Consider the following 23,555-nt stretch of genomic DNA (forward strand, 5'->3'; position numbering starts at 1 on the left):
TCTAAGTTTTTGCGTCAGAAATGGCTGTCACCAACAGTCCGCGGACATCGACTGGCACCATTGCAGATGGTAGAAGTAGCGCAGACCATCATGACTCGCACTGGCAGAGAAAGCTGTAGGGGACAAAGAAGTTGTGCGAATATCGTGCATATGAACAAGTAGGGCAGAACAGGGCCATGTCTTTTCTTGCTTTTTCAGAGATGGTAGCACCATTAGGCCAGTGGCGATTTGACGCGCAATATGGAATAATTTCTTACACAAAAGTCACAGCACAGCGCGGACTCTGTATATCAAGCATGCTCCCTGCAACTGGAACATACAGTTTTGTTCTTGCGGGGGGCGGAAGGGGGGGGGGGCGGGGGGGGGCGCGCGGGCAATAAGGTGCGACGTCGCGAGTCCGGAAACCGCATAGGGACAAGATAGCGAAAGCTTAGCTAAAAGCGGTCTGACAGGTGCTGCAGTTTCCTGATAGTCCTTGGTCCACCGATTCCGAAAAGGTAGATGAAATGGCATTCGGTATACAATGATTATTCGAGGACAAGAGTTTATGTGGAGCTGTTGAGAAACAGGCATTCGCTACAATGATTCTTCGAGGAAAATATGTTACGTGGTACGTCATTTTTTTGTCTCTTAAAAATAGAAAAACCAGCGTGGGCATATGTCATCTGCACATATGGGTGATCCGGTCCGGGGATCGTATAGGCGTTTTCTACTCAGCGGAGCCAAGTGACACATGGCGCCACCTAGGAGAATGTTTCAAGCCATACCCACGTGCTTTATGTTATATATATATATATATATATATATATATATATATATATATATATATATATATGTGTGTGTGTGTGTGTGTGTTCGCTGCTGGGACGAATAAACGTGTTGCTTGCTTGCTTCCTCCAATTGTGGATCTTTGAGGAAATGCGCGGCGTTAGACGGCTTTCCCATTGTCGCTATTTTTTATTCGTATTTGGAACATTTCCCGGGTGTTTTCTTTTTTAGTTTATTCGTTTTTTTGGAGGAGATGTATAGGATGGATATTTTTTTATTTTGTCAGAATGTTTTTGTAAGACTTTCATTCTTTCTATTCGTCTATTTTTTGTTTTTTGGAATTCGCGCCGACCAATTATCTGCATTTACGCTACTATAGCGATCAAACGTGTTACATCCGCCAATTCCGCATTTTTGTTGAAATCCAGGACGTTAGACGGTTTGCCTGTTCTCGCTATCTTTTTATTCGAATTTCCAGAGTTCTTTTCGGGCTTCTGTAGGTTAGCCTTCGTTTTTTGTAGGAGATGACTAGGGTGCATATTTTTTTATTTCGTCAGTTGAGTTTTGCTACATTTTCAATTTCCTATTGTTCTTATTTTATAGTTTGTAAAGATTTGTTCCACCTTTTATAACCATTTACGACAATCTAAAGACTAAACGTGTTACTTCCGCCAATTCTGCATTTTGTTGTGCAAATGCAGGGCGTTGCGCAGTCGTGGCTCGGAGTGGAGCGTAGGGGGGACTCGACAAAGAATTCTCCGCATTAATAGCACCATTCGACGGTACGCTGTATACAGATTAACAACATTAAGCAGCACGCAAGTCTCTGCTACTAACACCTAGGGCTAAGTTGCAAACGTTCTGTGAAGTTTTCCGGCACGGCAGATGGCCGGGATACCCGTGAGGGTGCAGGTGTGGACTCCAGAGCGGCTCCGTTCCTTCTTCACGCTACAACTGTTGCGTCTTGGCGGCCGGCGGTGTCCACATGATCGACGGCGGGCTGTGCACATGATCGATACACGGTCTTGAAGCGTTTTTGTTTCAGATGTTCACTGGGTCCTCTCCTGTCAGCTCACAAGGAAAGAGGGCGTTCTGTGACCTTTAACAGCATCTCAGAGGACATGTACCGTGTTTGTTCTTTTATTGTATTGTTTTGAAAGACCACCTTCTCACTAGGGCTGCCCAAGCGCGTGCATTTTGGTCTGCACATCACTCGATTCAACCGCCTACCTAAAACTCAGCTCAAATAACGCTCGAATACCAAGAATATGTAGTTAAGACCGTTCCAGACTAATAAAATGGAACACAGGGCTCGTAGGTGTCTTTATTCATTCATTCATCGCCAAAGGGAACTCGGGTATATTTGCGGCTAGCAATATGTATACAACCGAGAGTACCAGTGTTCTTTTAATCAGGGACACAGACTGGATTCATTTCACGATAGCAAATGCGGAAAGCGCGTGACAAACGGTGTCCAAGAGAGGTGACACGTACGCGCCATTTTGTTCCCAGGTATGTCTACGCCCGGCACTCGCGGTGTGATGCCGAACGTTACAGTTAAACGTGATGATTATCTGCGCGGCGCACCTAATCGAACCTAAGGTACCCAACGGCCTTTATTTACGGCAACAATGCTTTCAGCTGGTCTTGGAAAACATTTTTAACATTACAAAATGATTGGTCTTCGAAAAAAGATCGCTAGTACAGAAGGGCACCGAACTCTCGCCGCTAGCGTCAGAACGGGCTACTCTAGAGCTAGGCCAGGTGGCCAAAGAGAGGGTATCTTTTGGCGGTTGCTCAAAGGATAGCGGGAGTGTTCAAAGCAGGTCAGTAAATGGCGCTCGGCGTGCATCTACGTCCAGACACTTCGATTGAAAGCTGGTACCATTTTATAAAAAAACTGCACAAATACACATCAAACACCATTTTGGCATGTTCTTTTATTATCAACTTCCTATCATCACTTGTCATGGTGCTAATTGAGTGGCTGTGATAGTGATATCATGTTTGCTTCTTTGCAAAGCTCAGCACTGCATGTCTTAGTCGGAACTTTAGCCAGTTTATTATTGACACATGTTAGCAACATTTTTTTATCTAATGTCTGTCCTCAAGACTTCATAAATCCAGTGCATAATGGCATTCGTCACGTTAGCATCGTCCCAGTTCAAGCCTTGGAACCCTTGGATACAAGCCTGAAAACCAAGGAAGCCATCAGAGTAGTCTGAGCTCCCCGTAAAAATATAGGTCATTAGTCAACGTGCGAAAAATAGACAGTGATAAATAGCCCCCGCCTTAGCTGTGCTTAACAACACTAATCAGCCCAAGAAAGGAATGGAGAGAAAACAATGCTGAAGAAGCCTAGTGGGTAAGTTTGTTCCTCAGGGTTGCCTTAATTTGATTTTTTCTGAGAATTATTGTTGTGTAGTAATAAGATTTATCAGTGTGCATTTATGCGCGTTTTAATTCTGAAAGCTTTTTAATAATTACGACATTACCTTTTTCACAGCTCTCGTTACCTTGTTAAGCGAGAAATATTTGATTCAGAGAACGCACGAGCGCACTGAAGTTGCGAAGTGATAGCCTATGCAGAGCTTGCAAAGCAGAGTATATTTTGATGTATGCGGTGAGCAAAATCACTGCCTAGACAAACACATATACAGAACACAGAACACGTCAGTCCTTGCTCGTTCATATAATTTATGGTGAATTCGTAGCTGGCCAACAGCGTGGTGCCGGATTCGAATCCTTGACTCGGACGAATTTCTCTTCAACCGCAAAATTTCTGATAAGGTTGTGTAGATTTCTCTTCTACCGTTACGGCTTCATTACTAAGAGGAGGGGGTTGTGAAATTTAACTTCGCAAAAAATTGCTCCACCTCAATGATTTCCCTTTAAACTGGTGGGTTGCCTGTTAGGAGAAATAAACTCCTAATCTCCGGCATAGCTGGTGCGTATAAATAGCGAGCTTTAACGGGTTCTGCAATATATCCAGTGTGTCGCGAGTGTGAATTTGCATTTTCTGTTTGTTTGCAGTGCAGTTCTCACACTTTCACGTTGTCACCAGTAGAGTTTGTCAACTTGCAGTGCGTGTGTTAACTGAGCACATGGGTCGTGTTTTTCAAGCGTGAAAGAACGACATGGCAGGAGGGATCAGGGGTATGCACAGCGATTGACTAAGGCATTCGGACAGTGCGCAACTGGACCTCGAAGGTGTCTGACATGTGGGACGAAGCACACACACACCCCACAATACACCATACCCTGTGCAGGCACTGGTGCAGTCCAGCTACACTCTACCGTATGGTTTGGGCATGCCAGTCAGACCCAGACGTTGATTCAATCCATAATACAACTCACAAGCAGTGGGAGAGAGAGATTGCCTTCTCAGACCTGAGTAAGAAGCGTTGGCTCGCTGAAAGGGCGTAGACGACGGGCCGCACCAATGGAGTCTTCGACTGAGGACCGCACCTACTAACCAGGTCGACTTTTTTGGCGATAATATTGTCACGTGTTTTTTAACACTGGCGCCGAGAGACGACTGTCAGGGCGAAGAAGTGGTTGAGTGCGCGTGCTCTCTCATCATCGTCATCCAGAGCTCTGGCGCTCGCGCTTGGAACTGTGTGCTCGAGCTCTCCCAAAAAGGCTCCGGCTGCTTGTACTGACCTGGTCGTCACCTTCAAGGACCCCGGCTCAGCAACTGCGTGTTTATAGTACGCGACAATATGTCCATTGCCATGAAAATACCATGGTATACAGATACGCACTCGTCTCTCGGAGGAAGGCAAGAAAGGAGCTCTAGTGGGGTCCCCAGAGCCGCCGCTGGAGGTCGGGGGTTCTTCCAGGTGGAGGGCTGTGCCGCTGGGCCGCTGTGCCTCTAAGGTGTCGACCTCTCACTGAGTCTAGCCGCCAAATAAAGTTGTTATCCTCCTCCTCCTCCTCTTCCTCCTCCTTCCAGTAAAGATGTGCCGTACGGGGACATAGTGCATTTCTTGGGAACTGCGGCCGAGTGCTAGGACTCCGGTATTATTTTTGTTTGCGAACTGAAAGCCTATAACTGAGAAACCAGGCCACAAATAGCCCATTCCCCAAGCATCCATATTAGATATACGCTGATGCTTACCATCAATTTTTGGACAATCTCTATTCCTTCGGCGCCGTTTGATGACTCAAACGAAGGCTGTAAAAGAGAGAAACATTAAAAAAAGCATGGCACTTGGTCGACGCCAAATCAGTGCAATTATCAGGGAGCACTCAAGCTTCTGGGTTTTATTCCGTAGTGCCTATTCGAACACCTACTGTATGCCAGCATAGTTTCACTTTCATCTCCCTGTCTTAATTCAACACCAACAAATTTGCCCGATGCTGCAGCCAAGGATGGCATGCATTAAAAATTGGTGTGTTTCCGCTCTCATAACGACAATTCCGGGGATACCAATAGCAATATTGACACCTTCGTACAAATGCTCAAATTCACTACGACAAAGGTTGCCAAGTGGATTCCTGTTCCACGCGCCAGTGCTGGTGTAAACGGTGAGTATGCACTGCTGCGCGCCATTCGACGTCGTGCTGAGGGCGTTTTCTCCGCTCCGGAAAGCTAGAAGAATACCGCACCGCACAGAGAACGTTAATGCGAATGCGTAGGAAACTGAAGTCTATAGGCAAACTTAGGTGGAAATCACTTGTTGAATGTTGTAATACCGAAGTTGCCAGCCTTGCTTTTCCCACAGCTGCACGTAACCAACTAGGCTGATGACATTTGCAAACGGTGCAGCGGCGCTTGTTACTTGTCGATTTAAGCTGACCTCCAAGCCGGCATTGACGGAATTGAGAAGTTTCTGCGTGCACGAGAGATTGATGTCTCTGCTGCAAAATCAGCCATTCTTTCATTCATGCGAAAGAATCTGTGTGGAATACGGCTTACTATTGGCGGTCAGGAGACCCCTCCAGAAAAATGTCACGAATTCATTGGTATACACATTGACACATCATTCACATGGTGCCGACATATTGATTATTTGCCAGAAAGGACATCACGTTTAGTTCACGTTTTGCATTACCTTTCAGGCAGCCGATGTGGTTGTTCATCCGATTCAATGCTTCGACTGCATGCTGCCCTTGTCCGCCCGGACGTAGAATATTGTATACTTGTTCTTTATGGTCTGTCAAACTGTCAAGAGCAGCGACTGCAAGCATTGGTAACTAAAGGTCTCTGCCTCGGCGTGCCCAGGCCGACGTCGGGAAATATGGTTCTCGCGGAACCAAGAGAGCCACCTGTACACGCTTTGCGAAGTCAGGAGGTGCGCGGCCATTACTTGCGTCTGTCTCGGCAGCACGAGTAGTACCCTTAGTAGGACTCGATGGAGGGATGAACTAGGAACATTTGGAATGAAAGAATGGACTATATGTGCCCACGATAGCAGTGGCCGGAAAACTAGGGGAGGCCGTCGTCTGGCAGTGGACACGAAGATGGACTGAATGGCGATGATGGCCTGGATATCTGAAACGAGGTAGTTTCGGGTGCAGATGGCTGGCATGTTTCTTTATAATTTTATTTGTTACTTTTTTTTGTTTTGTTTATTATCGCACGAGTGTTCGTCTTTTTTTCATTCGCAGAATATATATATCAGGGGTGAAGCCCCTTAGCCTCTCATGTCGTCGTAGCAAAATATAGTCACGGCACTAAAGCACAAGGACACTCGTTTTTCAACGCCTCGCGCTGGAACGCGTACTAAAAGACCACACCGGGACTCCCGGTTTCCAAAGCATCGCGATAGAACACTTCGGGTATTGAAGACAGGAGACTTACAGCAAGGCTGTATACCTCGACCCCCCAAACGGTTTCATCTCCGTGGCCAAAACTGCCAAGGCAACCAGAGAACACTTATAGACTGCAGTCTTCGCCCCTCCCCACGTTTCACGTTAGTGGAGACGGCCGGTATTTTTTCCTATATATCGCGCATACACCTATGCCACGTGTTGCGAGGTCTCGCAGTTTAATGTGCTATGTTTTCGGTAATCAATACTTGCCTGTGTTGTGCGCAGCTGCGGACTTAAAACGCGGAGGAATATTCGGCGACTTAAATTCATTGCATGTTGTCGTTACGAAAATCTTTCATTGTTTATCTACACCGGACGGTACCGTCAAGTAATCTCTGTGAAACACGAATAATATCTGTAAGGCTGCTAATCAAGATGTCCAAGCGAGCGAGTTTGGTTTGTATTGTCGCTTCAATAACACTAAAAATTGTTACAAGAAATGTATAGTCCAAGCTTTGTCTCGGCTTTGTTTGCTACTGTACCTTAAAGTACTGTAGATTTTTGAAATTTACCCAATTTTAAGCTCTTAAACGAGTACTTCTCTGTTTTAAATAAATTCGCTCCATGAAGCGCTCCTGAAACAAAATATCTGCTGATTCTTGCTTGCTTTGAAGAGAAAGATGTGCAGTCAAAACCCACCCTAACATGATCGTTCCTCTTACATGATAGAATGCACGCTGGAATTAGTTATGATCAGCACACGGTTATTACGTAAGCTTAAATTAAAGCGAAACAAAGTATTTTAAACACATGGCAGAGCCTATTTGACAAATCTTTTGGCGGCAAATGCACTAAGAGCAAAGATGTATCGAAAGTACTCACGAAAAGAACCATGAGGTTCTTGACCATGCATTCGGCGGCAATTTCCCTCCTTTTCTTTACCTGAGGGGAGAAATCAGACGACTTGGTCAAAAATGACGCATCCCTGATTAAACTCCCGTGAATTAGCCCGAGTCTGTCTACCAGTCTCCTCATTGTGTTTTCTTGCATGGTGACGGAGACGGAAAATCGTTAGCCTGGTAACATTAGTCATCGACTAGATTAACTTTGTGCAAAATATGTGACGTGTCATTACTACAGAACTGCTTAAGTGGTAGCTCTGCAAGCACCATCTCAGAAATTTGCATAAATAACGTTTTTGCAACCTGTATTTGACGCTTTGTTGCATGTGGAAAACTAAAATATGGTTGTGCCACTAGTGACATGCAACGTACAAGCTTAAAGAACAAAATCGCAATGTGTATTGGCTCCATATTCCCCCCTGCTCAGGAATGCTTGAAGTACTTGTTTTCTTGCTGTCGCACAGACATAGCAGCTTACTTGTTTGCCGATCTCCTGACCCACTGCAAGATGTCGCGAGCTTTGTTCCAATTATTCTCTCTGTGTTACGTCGTGAACACAAAGCTGCCGTCGAATACGTTTTGCCGTCAGCCAAATTTGTGCCCCTCACGTTTGATATGCATCTGTTTCTGAACAAACGCAGTCATTAAATTCTGGCAGTTCAAGCGCCATAGTCACTCATTTGGTATCCGCTACATTGTGCCAGAAGTAGAGATTGTTCATAGTGAAAATGCCACATATATAGAAAAAATGAACTAAACGAATTGGCCAGTGATTGAGCTTCCCTTTACAGCGAATTTAAAGTGCAGCTCAGCTGTCGCCATTGCAGGAAGGGATTGGTGGGCAAAGGAGTTTCACTGCTGTAGTGGGAGGTGGGGTCTGAAAATGATACCCCAGGAAAGACACACCCGCACATTGATGGCATAGCATTCTATACCACTGCCTAGCTTGCGCTTCTGCTTCAGCTGCGCACACCCCTAAATCCTGGTGCGTGGCCTGAGTAACAGCAGCGTCTATTTGGGCTGCGCCTTTCGCATTAGTCGCCGCAGACGCTATCGCAGAGCGGCACCGCTAGCACGCACCTTCCCCCCTGTTCAGACGCTCGGGTGGTTCTTCTACCTTGATGATGTTGCGGGTGCACCTTTCGTGATATGGGAGAACCACGGATGCACGAACGAGTGCTGTAATCCGAGAAGCATTTGCTGCCGTGTTGAGAGGCGAAAGGGGTGCGCAGGAACTTTAGAATTGTGCGGCCAGTCTCGCTGCACGAGAGCCCGTGCAGCTGCGCCGTTCTTTGTGCTTCTACTAGCTCTCCCACCTCAAGAGCAATGAGACGCCACCTTCCTTAGCTCTCACGCTAAGGCCCCCGAACTCATGGCCGCCATCTAACGCAAAAGTCAAGGTGACTTTCTCCTTCTCGCCCCTTCCTTCTACCAGTTTGGGCTTAAATAAAGTTCTCTCTCTCTCTCTCTCCGTCGCCCTGGTGCACCCCTCTTTCGTTTTCTCCTCCTTTTCCCGCTATCTTCTCTTCCTCCACTTCTTTCCCTACCTTACCGCCTCTTCTTTCGCTTTCCTGGCCGTGGATCTAGGCTAAACTGCGCATGCAGGCGCTGCACGGTTACCATTGGTTTAGTGTTTCTACTTTCACAAGTGGTCGAGAGCTACTAGTTTTTACATTTTCTTATAATACCGGCAACTGTACTCAAAGCGCATAATGCATAAAATGTGAAATAAGAACGTGTATCTACGCAGCGCATCTATGTCATAAAAAAAGAATTCTGTGTAGCTTAGCAAAGTTCAGTAAGGGCGTACATTTTTGCGGATGTTTGACATCGCAGACTTCAGAAAAATAGATTGAGAAAATGAAAAAGATGCAAGGAATAGCCAGACGTTTCCCATCTTCCGAAACGGGAAATGGCAAGGTTTTCTTAACGGAGCATATCTTAGGAACCCGCATTACAAATACTATCTGAAGCGCTTGCTGATATTGCCCACTCCTGACCACTCTTTTATAGTCAAGAAATTGATGTATTTTCCCCGCTGCGCACTGACGTTTCTTGTTCTGTATGATTAATTTAAAGCAAGGCGTTCTTGTTATTCCGTCAGCATTTCTCGCGAGCACGCGGAAAGAGATGGAAATTAGAGATTAGGCGAAAATAGCCGGACGCGCTATGTGTGACGCGACACCGAGCTGGGTGACACGGTCTGCCAACCAAACTTAACAGTACTGCATTGAGGTCATGCTTACACTAGCAACCCCGCCAGAACACTCAGGAAACGGGTTATTTTTCATAAATGAGTCTTACCGAATTATAGTGGTCAAAGGTGAATTGCTCAGCAGGGGGCAGAAGGACACTTGCCGGATATTCATCAGTCTTCACACATTAGGCCTTCCGGTGCACGTGTAATGAATTAATAAGTCGCTTCATCCCCTTAATGACAAATGGCTGTGATTTAGTAGTAATGTATTAGTAAATCAGTTCATCCTTTTTATTACCGGTTTTTCATGCCAGCAGTATGCGGATTTGTACAAAGTAGGAGCGCATGGACCAAGGACACCGTCGAGCAAGCCGAATGGATCTTTCGCAGGATCTTTATTCTCGCATGCGCTTGCAGGCGCCGCCATTTCTTTTGGGGGCTCACTCTTATCGGAGTGGATGCATGTGACGCATGCGGTGGGCATACTGGCAAGCTCCGAACATATTCTGGTTGCCATCCGGTGACCGCTTCGAAAACGCAAAGTCATCAGACGGCCAATCGCCGGAATTTAGAAATTTCGTCAATCGCGAGCCCAAACCGAGGCCTCAAAAAAGCTCCGCTATGAGCAAGCCTCACAGCAATCACCATTGGCACACTCCTGTGATAAGCAATATTTCACAACAGCGTCACCGCCAAACGTAAGAGCCACCAATTGTGGTTTTCGGGTTTGCCACTACAGGTGCTTTTGTTGTCGGGGAAAAGGTCCATTTCGTTACCAGCACCGACACCTCCCTGCTGATGAGCAGCTCGGGAAACTGCGTGTTAGGGCTCTTGCATTGTCAAGCCACATTGAATTCACAGTGGCCAGTATTTTATTTCTAAGCGCTTACTTTTTTCGCCGAGATAAATAGGATGCGCAATGCGTAGCACGAGTTCATTCCTATAGTAATTACCTAATCTGACATCTTTTTAAACTTTGTTAATGAAAAGTGTCCTATATCGCCCATATACGCCCCTTGCTAAGTATCATTGCGCTTGTGTTCGATTGGTCTTATTCGTATTAATCTATGGTGTGCGATTCCGGCCTACTCTGTACTATGGCCCCAAATTCAATATTTGGGATGGAAAGCTGGGCCAGTTGGTTTGAGGATGCCTTCAACTGAGGTTTTTACTAAACACACATACACGGTATACGTCGTCGGCGAATGCACCAGGAAGAAAAAAAAGAGAGATTATTCATCTACACTTGCTTGAGGTAATCATAGGTTCAACACACTTCTTTCTGGACAATGCCACAGAAGGGGTGCTGACACACGCGTCGATTTCGAGGTTAATACGATATGCCTCGTAGATTTCTCGCTCGAATTGGCGGCTTGATCTGCGGCAAACATACGTAAAGCGTAGCGTTCATCCTGTGGTATTCTTCCTTCTATATTCCGTCCTTAACGTTGGTACAATGTACCCAGCTTTTATATTTTCGCAGCGAAGCTGTTAACCTCTAGTTGGGCGGAAAATTTTCTGTCGTAAACAAAACCCACTGGCAGGGCCTAGCCGTTCAGGCATATAGCATAGAGCTCAGTATTAATGACAAGGCGCCTAGGAACAATGAGACCACCCCCCTCCAAACATGTGCTCCTGGTAAAGACTATGCTTGCAGATTATGTTTGAAGGCTGGGTAGGACTATTGTCACTAAAAAGAGCAGTTCTTGCCCAATACGCCGTGCGAATGCGTCAGACTTGTCAGGATCCAGGATTTGCCGCCAGAAAAGCCGAGCGGAAGCGACAAGCCCGCCGAGATGGCGAGAAACATTTCATACCCTCTGCCATCAGAATTTGTAGTGGTTTACAACAGCTTCACTGGACATCTATTTTGCCGGGCATGATGCCGACCATGGTTTGTTTTTACTTTCTACAGCTCTCACAGTAGAAAGAAACGGATGTGTTTTCACAGTATCTAATTGTAAAAAATTTATTTCAGGATCATTTATCTGCAGGAAAATGTTGGTGATCGCGACACAACTGCAATAATCTTTATTTCTTAAACCCTGATTATATGCTAATCATAACGGGCATACTTGTGTTATCTCATTAAACATGTCCCCAATTTAGTCATGTCAAGCATCCGCATATCAGTTACTCTAGACAGGAAGAGGACCACAAATGCAGATGGAGGGGAAGTGACACAGACAAAAAGCTGTAAAAACCATGACATGGAAGTTTTCGGGGGCATTCACAATTAACATGAACGCTAATTTTAGACACCATAATTTGAGACGTTTCTCTTGTGCTTCCTGTCCTCCAGACAATCTTCCCACCTCATATCCTGCAATTTTCACCTACTTCCCGCCCTCATGCGAACAGTGCCATATGATCTGGGCGCGGCCACTCGACCCCACGGAGAAGGCCAGCGGTCGAGATTTGGGCATGCACACACCACCCCCCTCCCTTTATCCTCTCCCTTTCCCTGCCCTCCCCCAAGCAGTCGGCCGGCATTACGGCCTGCCCAGACCCAACGGACTACTTTAGCAGGCCAGCACGGCCAGCCTGGCCGCTGCAGCCCAGGAATTCCTGAACCAGGGAGCCCTCTTGTAGCCGTCATCGAGGAAATAAGACGATACTAGTCTATTTTCACCTCAACGAAGTCGCTGATGGGTGCATGCAAACTGTAGCGCGATCATTGCTCAGTCTGGGCGTATATATTGTACATAGATTATTTTCCGCTGGCGCACGTGGCATCATTCAACGGTTATCACTTCTAATGTGATTTGTGTTACTTTATGGTTTATTAAGGCAGTCCCTACACCTTTTTATATCTCCAAAGTTTGGAGACGCGAGCTCCTGTTTTGGTTGGGGTTAACCTCTCCAATAAATCAATATTTTTGTCTCTCCCTCTCTTCCTCTCTCTCGCTGTCTCTCTGACTTACTCAGAAGAGTTGATACTTAGGTTGGTACAGAACTTGGAATAAAAGTAACATTGAGTCAGACGAGACAGACAGACAAGAAGAATAAGATCGCTCTTCCTGCTCCTCCCGCCATAGTACTCACATCTTTCATGCCTTTCACGTCCTTGTAGCACTCGGTGTGGTACTCGCAGATAGTGGTCACTACCTGTCGGAGAAGAACAAAAATGAGAATCAGTTACTCAAGAACGAATATGCAATAAAGGGTGTCTTGAAAACTGGCGCACGCGTTCTAGCGGGGTATCAGTGTCTTTAGCAGTAACGTTCTCCCCAAACCGCGGCACTGTGCGTGTTATGCTCTGTTTTAGTCAACTTAATGTTGATGCTTCACAGTACAGGTTCTGTTAAAATAGCCTTGCCGTCAACTCATGAACTCTCAAGTCATAATTAGCGGCCTCAAACAGCACCAGGAAGTCGTCAGCGTTTTGCTGCTTTCGTTTACCGCCAGTGAAGCTACACGGGGCGCTCCTATGCGGTTTGGCCACAGCTCGATCCCGTGCTCCAATTACTTCTGAGGGCACCCGTACGGCTGTTTTCTGGAATAAATTTAAATCCCGTCTGTCTAACGATGACGATGGTTGAAACGTGAAGCTTTCTTGCGTGCGAAAATAACATGGCTCCGTTATAGTATTGAGCTGGGCGTGTTCCTGTAAGTTGGGTATTGGTATAAGACGAGGAAGTGCCATGATGGTGTGCATGGCTTCTCCGTTTATAGTTTCAAGTTGCGCGCATTGTTGCATGGTAAGTCTGTGAAATTGTGCCTGGTAAAAACCAGCGTGATGAAGGAAGGAAGCTCAAACGTTTGTATACCCTAATGGCCGCAGCGCTTCATTCGAATTTTTGTGATGAGTGTCCAGTCTCCTCAACCTTAGACGATCTGCCACCGTGGCGGTACACGACAATGACAACCAATAAGACGACGAAGCTTCGTCGCCGTGACCAGGCAGCGCCAACCTCCGATAGCGCAGTCCCTGAAGGTCACTGTGTACTGTACACAGACGGAGCTCTTCTACCGGACGGAGGACGGACAGCTTTCGTCAGTGCCACGTACACGGAAATTAAAGGCTCGCGCTGTTACACTGCCGACACTCGGGATCCGCTACTGGAGCTCCAGGCTGTACATGACGCAGTCAATGATGCAAGTGCCCTCCATAACATCACGCAGCTGCAAATACACACAGCCTTGCTCAGTGCTGTGAAGTATATGAAGCAAGTAAAGAAGACACCTCTGATGTGCCAGCAGATTCACAGCCTCAACGAAACATCAGAGCTAACGATCCGTGTACATTGGTTACAGGGGCATGGTCAGAATATGCTGAACCAGTTAGCGGATCATCTTTCCCACTCTTCTTCCCTTCCCCCCCCCCCACCCCGAATCCTCCCCTAGCCCCCTTCCTCGCGATCCGCACTCCCGTCTTATAGCCCGGAAATGCCTTCTGAGAAGGGACACACGTGCCCGAATTCCCCCGTGTGTCTTCTCCCTGCCCCCTAATCTTTCCCGGGTAGAGGAAGTTTCTCTCAGGAGGCTTCGGGCTGGGGTGGCCCTCACACCTTCAGTCCCTTGGACTTGGGGGCACTCACAAGACGACCCAGGAACGTGTACCAAGTGTCCGTCTCCGGCGGTTGAAGCTGACGCCAAGCATCTTTTGTGGACGTGCGCGGGAACAAGGACAGCTCGAGACGATGCGCTCAGAAAGTTTGGTCTCCGGTGGGATAAACCGGATGACTACAACCGGTGGGTGCAGGAAGATAACTACTGCAGGACTCTGATGAACTTTCTGCGCGCCACTGGACTGCATGCATACCTGTTGACTCGAAGACCTGTTGGTTTCGTGACCGTCTATGCTTTTGGCAGCCCCTCTTTTTCTACTTCCTTCTCTTTCTCTTGCTTTCCTACTTTCTTTTCTCTTCCCATCTTTAAACCTGCTCTCATATGCATCGCGTCAGAACCACGAAGTTAAAAAAAAGGAAAATCACATGGCGAAGTGCCAAAGAAGCTGACTCCTTCCCCCCCCCCCTCCCCCCCTTCCCCCTCCCCCTCCTCCCCCCCCTCCCCCGCCGCACCCATTGTCGCAGTTCAAAGTGAAGCGTTCAAATTGGTTTTAAAAACAAACTCCTGTGACCGTGTTGAAATTGTGCAATCGAATACACGTAGGCTGCATAACGCGAGAGACCCAGGTTAGATTCCGACCACGGGAAGCGTTTTTTTTTTTCTCGTGTCGTTTTCGTCATCTTCACCATCAAGTGCCTTCCCATTTCGGAAAGTTGGCTTTCCTGCAGCAAGGTATACATAACGACACCACCATCGGGGAGAGCAAGAAAGCTTCGCTTTAAATGTTCAGTTGCTAGCCAGCGAAGTGTTTTTTTTTTCTCTTTTTAGGTTTTGTCTTCGTTTGCGCTATTCTAACAATGAATGCCGACCAAGTCACCCAGTTTGCCCAGTCTGTCCAATTTGCCCCATTTGCCCAATTTACATCATGTTGTCGGTGGCGGTGGTATTCCTCCGGTTCTTTCTAGCAGTATACCAAACTCGCCCGGTAAACCTTGCAGTAGGCGGCTGGCTCGACTTGGGCTGTCTTGTCGACTTGCAGAAGGCGTAGGGAGCATAAAGAGTGCGTACCCTCCGCCTTCCAGATCTCACCTAGACAAGGGCGACGCAGGTTTCTTCAAGGAACAAATTTTATTCGAGCGGACTTTTACTCCGCTAAGAACTCAACCATTGCAAAAGCAGCGACGAAGCAGTCAATTACGTGATTTGCACAGGAGAGTGTCCGCGAATTTAATGCAGCAGCGTCTGCACGTCGAGCATTTATCTTTCGTAGAAAACATCTATGGAACAGTCGAACTAGATGGAAGCGGTTTACGATTATTCTAGTCTAGTGACGATAGGGCGAAGCACTCTACCAAAATGAGACAGCCACTGCGGCATATAAAGCAATAAACTGCTCCACCGAGTAAGAACAGACTCAGCCCGTACACCAGCTTGGCTACATAAAATCAACATTGTTTCGTCCCCTTTGTGCCCCTCGTGCAGTGTGACTGGTGACATTGATCACTTCATTATAAACTGCTCCAAAACCAACCCTGAGCGGACGAACTTTTTTCGTGATCTCCAGAAGTTAGGAGTGCCCCATGCTACATCGGAGGACATTATTTTTCCTAGGGACCACTGGATTGTGCGAAGAGAGGTGTCTCATCTCCTACTCGGATTCTTGCAGTCCACAGGACTAAGTGAGGTGTGGTGACATTGCGTGTCTGTTATTTTAGGACTAATTGATGTGTTATGACTTTGAGAGATTGGATATGGTATTGGGGACGATTAGGCAGAGCAATTGCCGGCAGCTATGCAAGGCTAAGTGCGCCTTATTCAACAATACTTACTACTACTACTACTAATAAACGAAAAAGCAGGAAACACGCGCTTCACTTCGAAATCACATAAGACGGCATCGCGTGACCAAACACTGGCGACAAAACAAAAAAGTAAACGAAGCAGAAGGCGTAGTTCGCGCCACTATTTTAATGCTGCCCAGAAGACCTCCATATGTTTTGAGGCTGCTGGTATGGTTTACTTAGAAATGCGCTTGATATTCCCGCGGGAACGAAGCTTATCACATTGCTAACGTACTGTTATCCATGACTTACCCGAGTGAGGTAGATGACGTTAGCTTTATATAACAAGATAACGTCGGCCACGCAGTCAAGCAGTATCTTGGCTGTCGGTCTAAGCACCTTCATCATCAGGGCGGGGGCTGCAAGAGAGCACGGTTGATGGTTAGTTATGGTAAACAAACTATGGTTTCAGCCTCTCCGTTCACTAACAACTCAACGCCCTCTTGTACCTCACCAGCAAATATCGAATTTACCAAATATCTATTAGCAAGCATTAAAGCGTTCGTCGCTTGCCAAGGGAGAGTATGGAGGTCCGCTGTGATTGCCCAGCAACACTATAGGCGATCACGGCATCGCACGACTTTTCTCGGCTTGGCACCAGTTCGTCTGATTATCTCTCCTTGCACCTCGGATGCCTGACCCCTTGTTCTTGTTATAGCATGCTACCGCTCTATGCGTAGTTCGCGCGAAGCAAGAAGAGACGAAAGTTTTTTTTTCACTGCGTGATGATATGCTCAGGTCTACCTTTCACCGTAGTGCCTCACAACTTCCACCGGCTTCGGCGTCCAGGTGCAGGACACATCACACCAGCGCATTTAATTGGCATTCTGTATGTGTAGGAAATTCCGTGGCTGAAACCATTTAAGGTATGAAAACCCTCCACCGTTCGGCCATCCCTCAGGACACACACAGCCATATAAGTGGATTAAATCACTTACATATGAGAATTTTGTTGAACATAAATTGATCAGCGTCAATCAACCAATAAACTCAATAAGCTATAACCTATACTGATGCTGAAATCCGCAGCCCCGCTGTGCGGCTATGCGTAAACATTTTCGGCTGTTCCGAATTACTTCTGCTGTGGCCGCCTGTAAGCACTTTCTTGGGTTTGTACGTGATCCATTCCTCTGTAACCAGCGGGGCTCAATAAACTGGAGGCACTTTCTCTCCGTCTTCGTGGCACGCGCAGCACTCTCTTCTTCGTCGTGACGTAGCCAGGAGTCCACAGCCAAACGGACACACCACATATCACGTTTTCGGTTTCACCATTCAAACGTGATCTCCTGAGCGTTGTTAAATGATGCACCTCCTGATGGTGGTACAGCAAAACATCTCGTAACCGACTGGTATGAGTGATCCGGCCTGGAAGAAGATAGGTTACTGATTAAAAGATGTAGGTCTATTGGAGAAGTTCGGCAGGCATGACACGAAGAAGAAAAGACGGAACACAAAGCGGGTATCCAAGCGTATCTATTTCTTGATACCGATGTCCTGTACCAGATTTATCGGAGGAGAAACCGTAGCGCCAGCCATGGTTCAACTACTGAGGCTTGGCCCTGTTGCAACTTATTAAGTGGCCCTGAAAGGCGTTTTGAGCACACTAAATTGACTAGCGCAATCGTTAGATTGGGTCGTCAACATCATCTGTGCCAAGTATTACTCTTTTACGCGCAGCGGAAAGCTCATATTTTTGTTGCAAAGTTTGTCGCTTCTTTTTCACCCTTCCCTTCGTGTTTTTGGACGCCGCCATCTTCACATGTCTACGTCATCAATTCCCAGATGTTCGTCATGAGCTAGACATCCTGCTATTGGGAGGCTTTTTCACGCACTTCCGGCAAAGAGATGAGTCGTCTGCTCAGCGTCGGCTCGCCGGCTGATCTTCCAGCGGAGTGCCGGAGTGCTTGGACATTGTACGACAAACGAAACAAGTGTAAACAAACGCTTAACCGTTTGTATTGAATGCAACAGGGCCATAACACGACATGGATATTCTCTTACTTGAGTACGTTCCATAAAGAAAGCGTTGAAGCCCCGTGGCACTTCTTTCTTGCAATCGCAGAGAACGCCCTGAGCCGAAGGCCCGGGTTTGACGCATACATTTTATTCAACTTCCAAACAATCCAGAGATGCGTTTCGAACGAACACAACGTCACAACATGCGTTGCAAGTCCAAACCGCGATTGACAGACGATGGGTTGCCTCCTCCTGCCCCTCGTAAATTCGGCACTCACCTCGCGCGCGGTTTGCGGGGACGAACCGCAAGTCACTTAACTCTGGCGCACAAGCCGAGATGGCTTTTAGCCACGCACACTGCACATACCCCATGCGAAGTTGAGTCGTACGCCGCCTGAGAAAGATAATCCAGACCATGGGAAGCACTATCCACCCGCAGAAGCACAACGTCGCATTTCATCGCGAAACAAAGGCGTCCACAACACACACACCATCGCCTCCTGTAATGCCAAACGCATCTCGCACTTCCAAATGGGAGTTAGTAGTATGCCTGCAGTGTCCATACGCCGCGAGGTGGGGCCCCAAGCTGAACCGGGATCACGCAACCGTAACTGACTTCCAGAGCGGTTTGTGCCTTGTTGCCAGGGCAACCGATGTTTGATATTGTCAAAGAAATGGTGCTCGCTCCAGCGCTAGAAAGCTCAGAGCCGCGGCGGAGTATGTTTTGCCAACGTTGCCGCTCTCCACCACGCGTCGCCCCAAGCTGAACTGGCGTTTTGTGCACGGGTTATGTATCGGTTTAAAATGTCTTTTTCACATGCCGCCGGCAGGAATTACACCGCCACAAAAGAAGACCCGGCACCAGCGGGGCCACATCTGATACGGCGCTTTTTGGATAAACAGTGCGCTGTGCATCCAAGGGAGCGAGCGCAGGATCCTCCCCGTGCGGCTGCGAGTTCGCCGCCGATGAAACGTCGCGTGCCGCCGATAGCAAAGTTCTGCAGCAACGTACACCGCGAAAGGGCAAGGCCAGGCCGCCGCACACATGGGACCAGATTTTTCGTTCGCTTTTCCAGCCTTGAGCGGAGTGCGGGCTTCATGGTGTCAACAAAGCTTGCCCGTAGCAGACGGCAGTGTGAGCAGCGCAATAGCGGAAGTACGTCACCGCGGAGGAGCGCAGCATCATGGGAGGGAAGGCTCGCTCGCCGTCAACAGCGGAGAGTAAGTTGAAAGGAGGAGGAAACGCGGCGCGACGATAATGCGCGGTTTTTGATTTACGATTTCTCAGCTAATACTCACCGCTTCAACAAAATTCTTGCGGGAGGAGATTGCTAATACATTGCTTTATTTGGTTACACGTACATCCACGCATCGGCGGAAGGTATTTCAGGACCCCTTTAACAAGAAATAAAATCCATCTCGCTGTTTGCCGGGAACCTTTTCGTTGGAATGAAGCGTGGCCTGTATGTATCGCCGACATGTCGTTTGTCAGTCGAATGGTAAGAGACAGAAGAGCGTAGAAAAGACAAACATAGGTACAAAAGTACACACGCCAACAAGGAGAAAGCGTCGATACGCAGGAGAATATTACGCTATTATTCTTTGAGAAAGGCCTACTGCGCCGATATTATCCGTATTACTTTGTATCCGTATAAGCACATAATTTACGAGGAGGAGTTCTATCGCTGTTTTGGAGTGCCGGTTAAGGCCGATTCACACGGCGGATGAAATCCCTGATTCGTACCGCGGAATGCGTACCACGTGATACGACGTCACCGATTCGTCACCCTAGCGAACGGATCGCGGACGACGGGGGCTGTCAATGCGAGGCTTACTTTGCATTCGCTATTCTGGCGGGGGAATACAGCAAAATAGTGCGCTTTGGCGCGCACAAGGCAGGATAGCCTAGCAAGCATGCCTCTCTGCTCGTAACAGCGGGGGTCGTATGGTGATCGCCAGTTGATCGAGATCGCGTGCGTGTTTCGGCGCGGTTGCACGGCGGTACAGTTTTTTCGCGCTAGAGGCATTTGACTTGTCAGCCACAAGGCCGAGTGGGCGACACACTGATAGCAGCGTTCGTCAAGTGCCCGCAACAACGTCGTGAGCTACGTCGGAGAGCCGAGAAAAGTATAGCGGTTGAAGCGACAGCAAAGGAAGCAGGAGTTCAGGAAACGTAGGGCCATAAAGCGTGGGTGCTATATTTTTCCTGCATATGTGCGTTCTCGTTCATCACGTACGTGATCTTATGCGGCTCTCATTCTGTGACCAACGCTACGACCATCGCCACGCAACGACGCTTTCTGTCGGCGTCCGTATTTTCCGCTACCCTTAACCACTCGAACGTGTTGCGGCTTTCGCCGCACGCAGGCGGTACACGCGTTGAGAGTATCCGCGCTGTTGGCTGCTCACTTTATCTTCCCGCGGACCGTCTGCTGACGTCATGAGACGCCACCAGTCCAGCTGCGGACATGTCCGTAATGTGAATCCCCCTTTAACGAAACCTCCCCTTAGCCCAGAATATGGGTATGCTTATGGACAAATGCGGGAATGGTTCGAATGTATGAAACTTCGGTTTTAGATTTTTGCTATCAATTTTCTACCTTCTCTCATGACCACGCACAACTTCAATGGTAAGCTCTATTAAAGCATTGCGAGTGCGAAGTAGAATGTTTCAAACTTTGCGTGAGCAGTGAGCCCTGCGAATATTTTCTTCCGACAATGGCCGCGTTCTGAAATCCCTAATGCAAGAACTGACAGCACAAAGCTTTTGATCACACTCGTGGGACAGTGTAATTTCTTTTCCGTCCCTGAGGACGAGATACCTACCTCAAAGTAGACCTCCTCCTAAAAGAGACGTAATGGCGGTCATGACATTGAGAGGACACGCATCAAAAGCTTTCAGTTTAAGTCTTTCATCGCATTGTTGTACAAAATTGGAGCGGAATGAACTAGAAATCACTGACTAGTTCTGGTATCTTTCTTACTTTCTTTCTTTCTTTATTTCTTTCTTTCCTTCTTTCTTTCTTTCTTTCTTTTTCCTTCTTTTTTTCATTCTTTCTTTCGTTCTAGCCTTCTTTTTTTCAATAATTACTTTTTTTTCTTTTTCCGGAAAACCGAGCACAAATTGGTCTATAATCACTCTGCTCGCAAAATATAAATGCTGTGTATTGTGACTCTTTAACCTGTGAATGTGAGTGCAAGGAAAGATATCAGAATTGCATACGTTCCTACGGTTGCTGTATGGAAGTGTTAGTATCGGGAACTTCCAGGCAACATCTGCATTCAGGCTTTCAGGCGTGAGACGCGATAGCGTTACTTCCTCATTGAGGGAGCGCCACGGAGCGGAGCTGCTGCATTCATCCTCCATGCTCTCCAAGCACTACACGTCAGCTGAGAGAGCGAGATTATCAGAAATAATTTTAGACGCCGAGCACACGCAAAAACAATGACTAATAGGCGCAAGCACAAAGAGGGGGAGAGATAACGATGGTAAACCCGCACGCCGCCTCTTTTCCGAACTCCAATTATCGCGGCGTTCGAATGCAACTTCAGGGAAGCGCTAGCTTCCGCTGAACAGACAAAATCTTCTAAGCTAGATTTTGCAAGGAGTAATGGTGTATAGAGGAGCATAGAACGCTTTATTGGTACGTAAGTAATGCTGTTGAAATTCGTGTTCAAATAAAGCAGGCCTCACTGAATTATTTTATTATAAGCGGAGTGCTTATGACCACGGACGTCTTACTCCGTCGTTGTGCTACGGCACCTCCAACTCCTAATATTCAATTATTACAGCCAAAGTACCTCGCTGAAGTGGAGCGGTTAAAATTGTTCAAAGACCCGAATTGCAGAACTTGCAAAAGCCCACATGAACATCGATGGTCCTCGCGTTGTTAAAAATTATTACGAAACCAAACCACCTCATTCGTTCTGCTGGCACGTGGAGCCGTTCTTATGTTTGTGGGGGGCATCATTCACAACTTCAATTGAAACTGAGCAGGAGAGAAGCCGAAGATGTCCACAAGGTCACCCTTTCGCTCTACACTAGTATAGCGAGCTTAAATGGGCGCACACGTCCTTGAACAACCACTTTGCAGAAGCAAACAGTCCTAACGTCGAGAATTCAAGCACTTTTAACCCAGGTTGTGCACTCAAGTCGACAGGGAAACACGTAAGAACGTACTAAACACTTGAAAATCAGTTACTATTTACGAGGAGACGTGCAGAGTGTAATGCTCGTTCGCAGATTCCAAAATAGAATAAAATCTTTTTCGATTAACGCATCCGTCGACCTTCCCGTAATTTACCTGGTGGCGTCAGGCACACGTTGGCCGCATACGCGACAGGCACCCGCAACAAGAGCAGTGTGGTCACGAGGGTGCGAAGCCTCGAGTCCATGATGGACGCGTTAGCGAGCTCTCTCAATCTGTCCAACAAGCGGAAGAACTCTGCGAGTGAGTCGCTAGCACTGTTGAACCAACTGGTGCCTAAGCGGGTGGACTATTGAGCGCCCCTTTTTTGCCCCGTTCTCTTAGAGCAGGTGCGATATCATCCGCGAGCTAGAAGTGTCACCGAAAGATCATTTGTACTTGCCATCTTTTTTGTTCCTTTCCCAAAAGAACTTCGCACGTGTTATTTCAGCGTGAAAAAGAACAGCTGCGAAAAGTAATTAGTTTGCTCACTGGGATTTCTACTAGGCATGTATACGGGTGGCAGCAGTGCGAAATGGACCTGGAGAGGACACAAAAACAAATTCCTTGGGGCACCCAACAAATTCCTTGGGGCGAAAGCCCGGCGATACTTAATAACAACGTCTTTGGTGCTATATCGCATTTGCATTTCTTTCTTCCCTTCCGCTTCGTTTTCTTTCTTTCTCATGGTATTTATTTCAACTATATTGTCACGTTGTCTTGGAGGAACAGAAAGTTTATTGGAGCGAACTTGTGCTCTCCTAACAAATCGAAAAGTACACAGGCAGCGAAGCAGCAGTCAACAAAGTGACGTGCGTCGGCGAGCGTCGGAGGGTCGAATTAAAGCCGCGGCGTCTGCTTTTATCTTTCGCCGCGAGTGTTTCTCTAACCGTCGATTTACATCCAGAACCAACGCCGCCTGTATTAACATTGCCTGACGCGTCGCGCGCTTTTCAATGGGAAGGGTAGGGACGCTTAGTTCAGGCACTGATCCACTATGTGGCGCGTTCCGGCGGACATCTCGCCTTACGTCACTGCTCGCGAGTCGCGAACGCTGCACCCACTTCTACGACGTGTGTCTGTCAGCTTGCCTGTTGGGCTTCAAGGGCCGTTGCGCTTACATCTTAGCCGCGACGGGGCGCTAGTTCTGTGGCGCACTGGGGATCTCGTTCAACGTGTCGCTCGCTTCATACTTGCTGCATTTTTCGAAAGATAAAGACGGAGGCGAACTGAAATAGTGTAAGAACATACTGATTGTCGGGTAGACATATAGCTAACAGAAAAACGATATTTTCTGCTGGGGCAGCCATTACTTTACTGATATGTTTTTCTGGAGTATTTAGAGAAGAAATTGCGTGCGCGTTTTTTGTTCAGGTGCTCACTTCTACGATTACTTTCCAATAATATCACGTGCTTGTAAACTTCAGAAAATTAT

The 23,555-nt window shown here is 47.4% G+C and overlaps 1 protein-coding gene across 1 annotated transcript; it reads right to left on the reverse strand.

Moving 5' to 3' along the window:
* Nucleotides 1-2,704: 2,704 nt before the first annotated feature.
* On the reverse strand, nucleotides 2,705-22,411 carry LOC144144657 (uncharacterized). Its single transcript, XM_077676185.1, has 6 exons — nucleotides 22,238-22,411; nucleotides 16,230-16,336; nucleotides 12,670-12,732; nucleotides 7,408-7,467; nucleotides 4,889-4,945; nucleotides 2,705-2,960 (listed from the first exon to the last, which is right to left on the reverse strand). Exons 1-6 carry the CDS (start codon nucleotides 22,326-22,328, stop codon nucleotides 2,859-2,861), a joined length of 480 nt encoding a protein of 159 aa, XP_077532311.1. The 5' UTR covers nucleotides 22,329-22,411; the 3' UTR covers nucleotides 2,705-2,858.
* Nucleotides 22,412-23,555: the final 1,144 nt, after the last annotated feature.

The sequence above is a fragment of the Haemaphysalis longicornis genome, unplaced genomic scaffold (genome assembly GCF_048455015.1).
Source record: "Haemaphysalis longicornis isolate Haplotype H1 unplaced genomic scaffold, Haemaphysalis longicornis Haplotype H1 scaffold_7, whole genome shotgun sequence".
Lineage (NCBI taxonomy): Eukaryota > Metazoa > Arthropoda > Arachnida > Ixodida > Ixodidae > Haemaphysalis > Haemaphysalis longicornis.

Bases quoted from the DNA above. Each gene is read 5' to 3' on its own strand.
- LOC144144657 (XM_077676185.1), bottom strand. From the start codon at position 22,328: ATGGACTCGAGGCTTCGCACCCTCGTGACCACACTGCTCTTGTTGCGG. The intron at 12,733-16,229 runs GTAAGTCATGGA...CTTCTCCGACAG, and splicing joins ACGTCATCTACCTCACTCGG to GTAGTGACCACTATCTGCGA. The intron at 7,468-12,669 runs GTGAGTACTATG...TTCTCCCCTCAG, and splicing joins ACGTGAAAGGCATGAAAGAT to GTAAAGAAAAGGAGGGAAAT.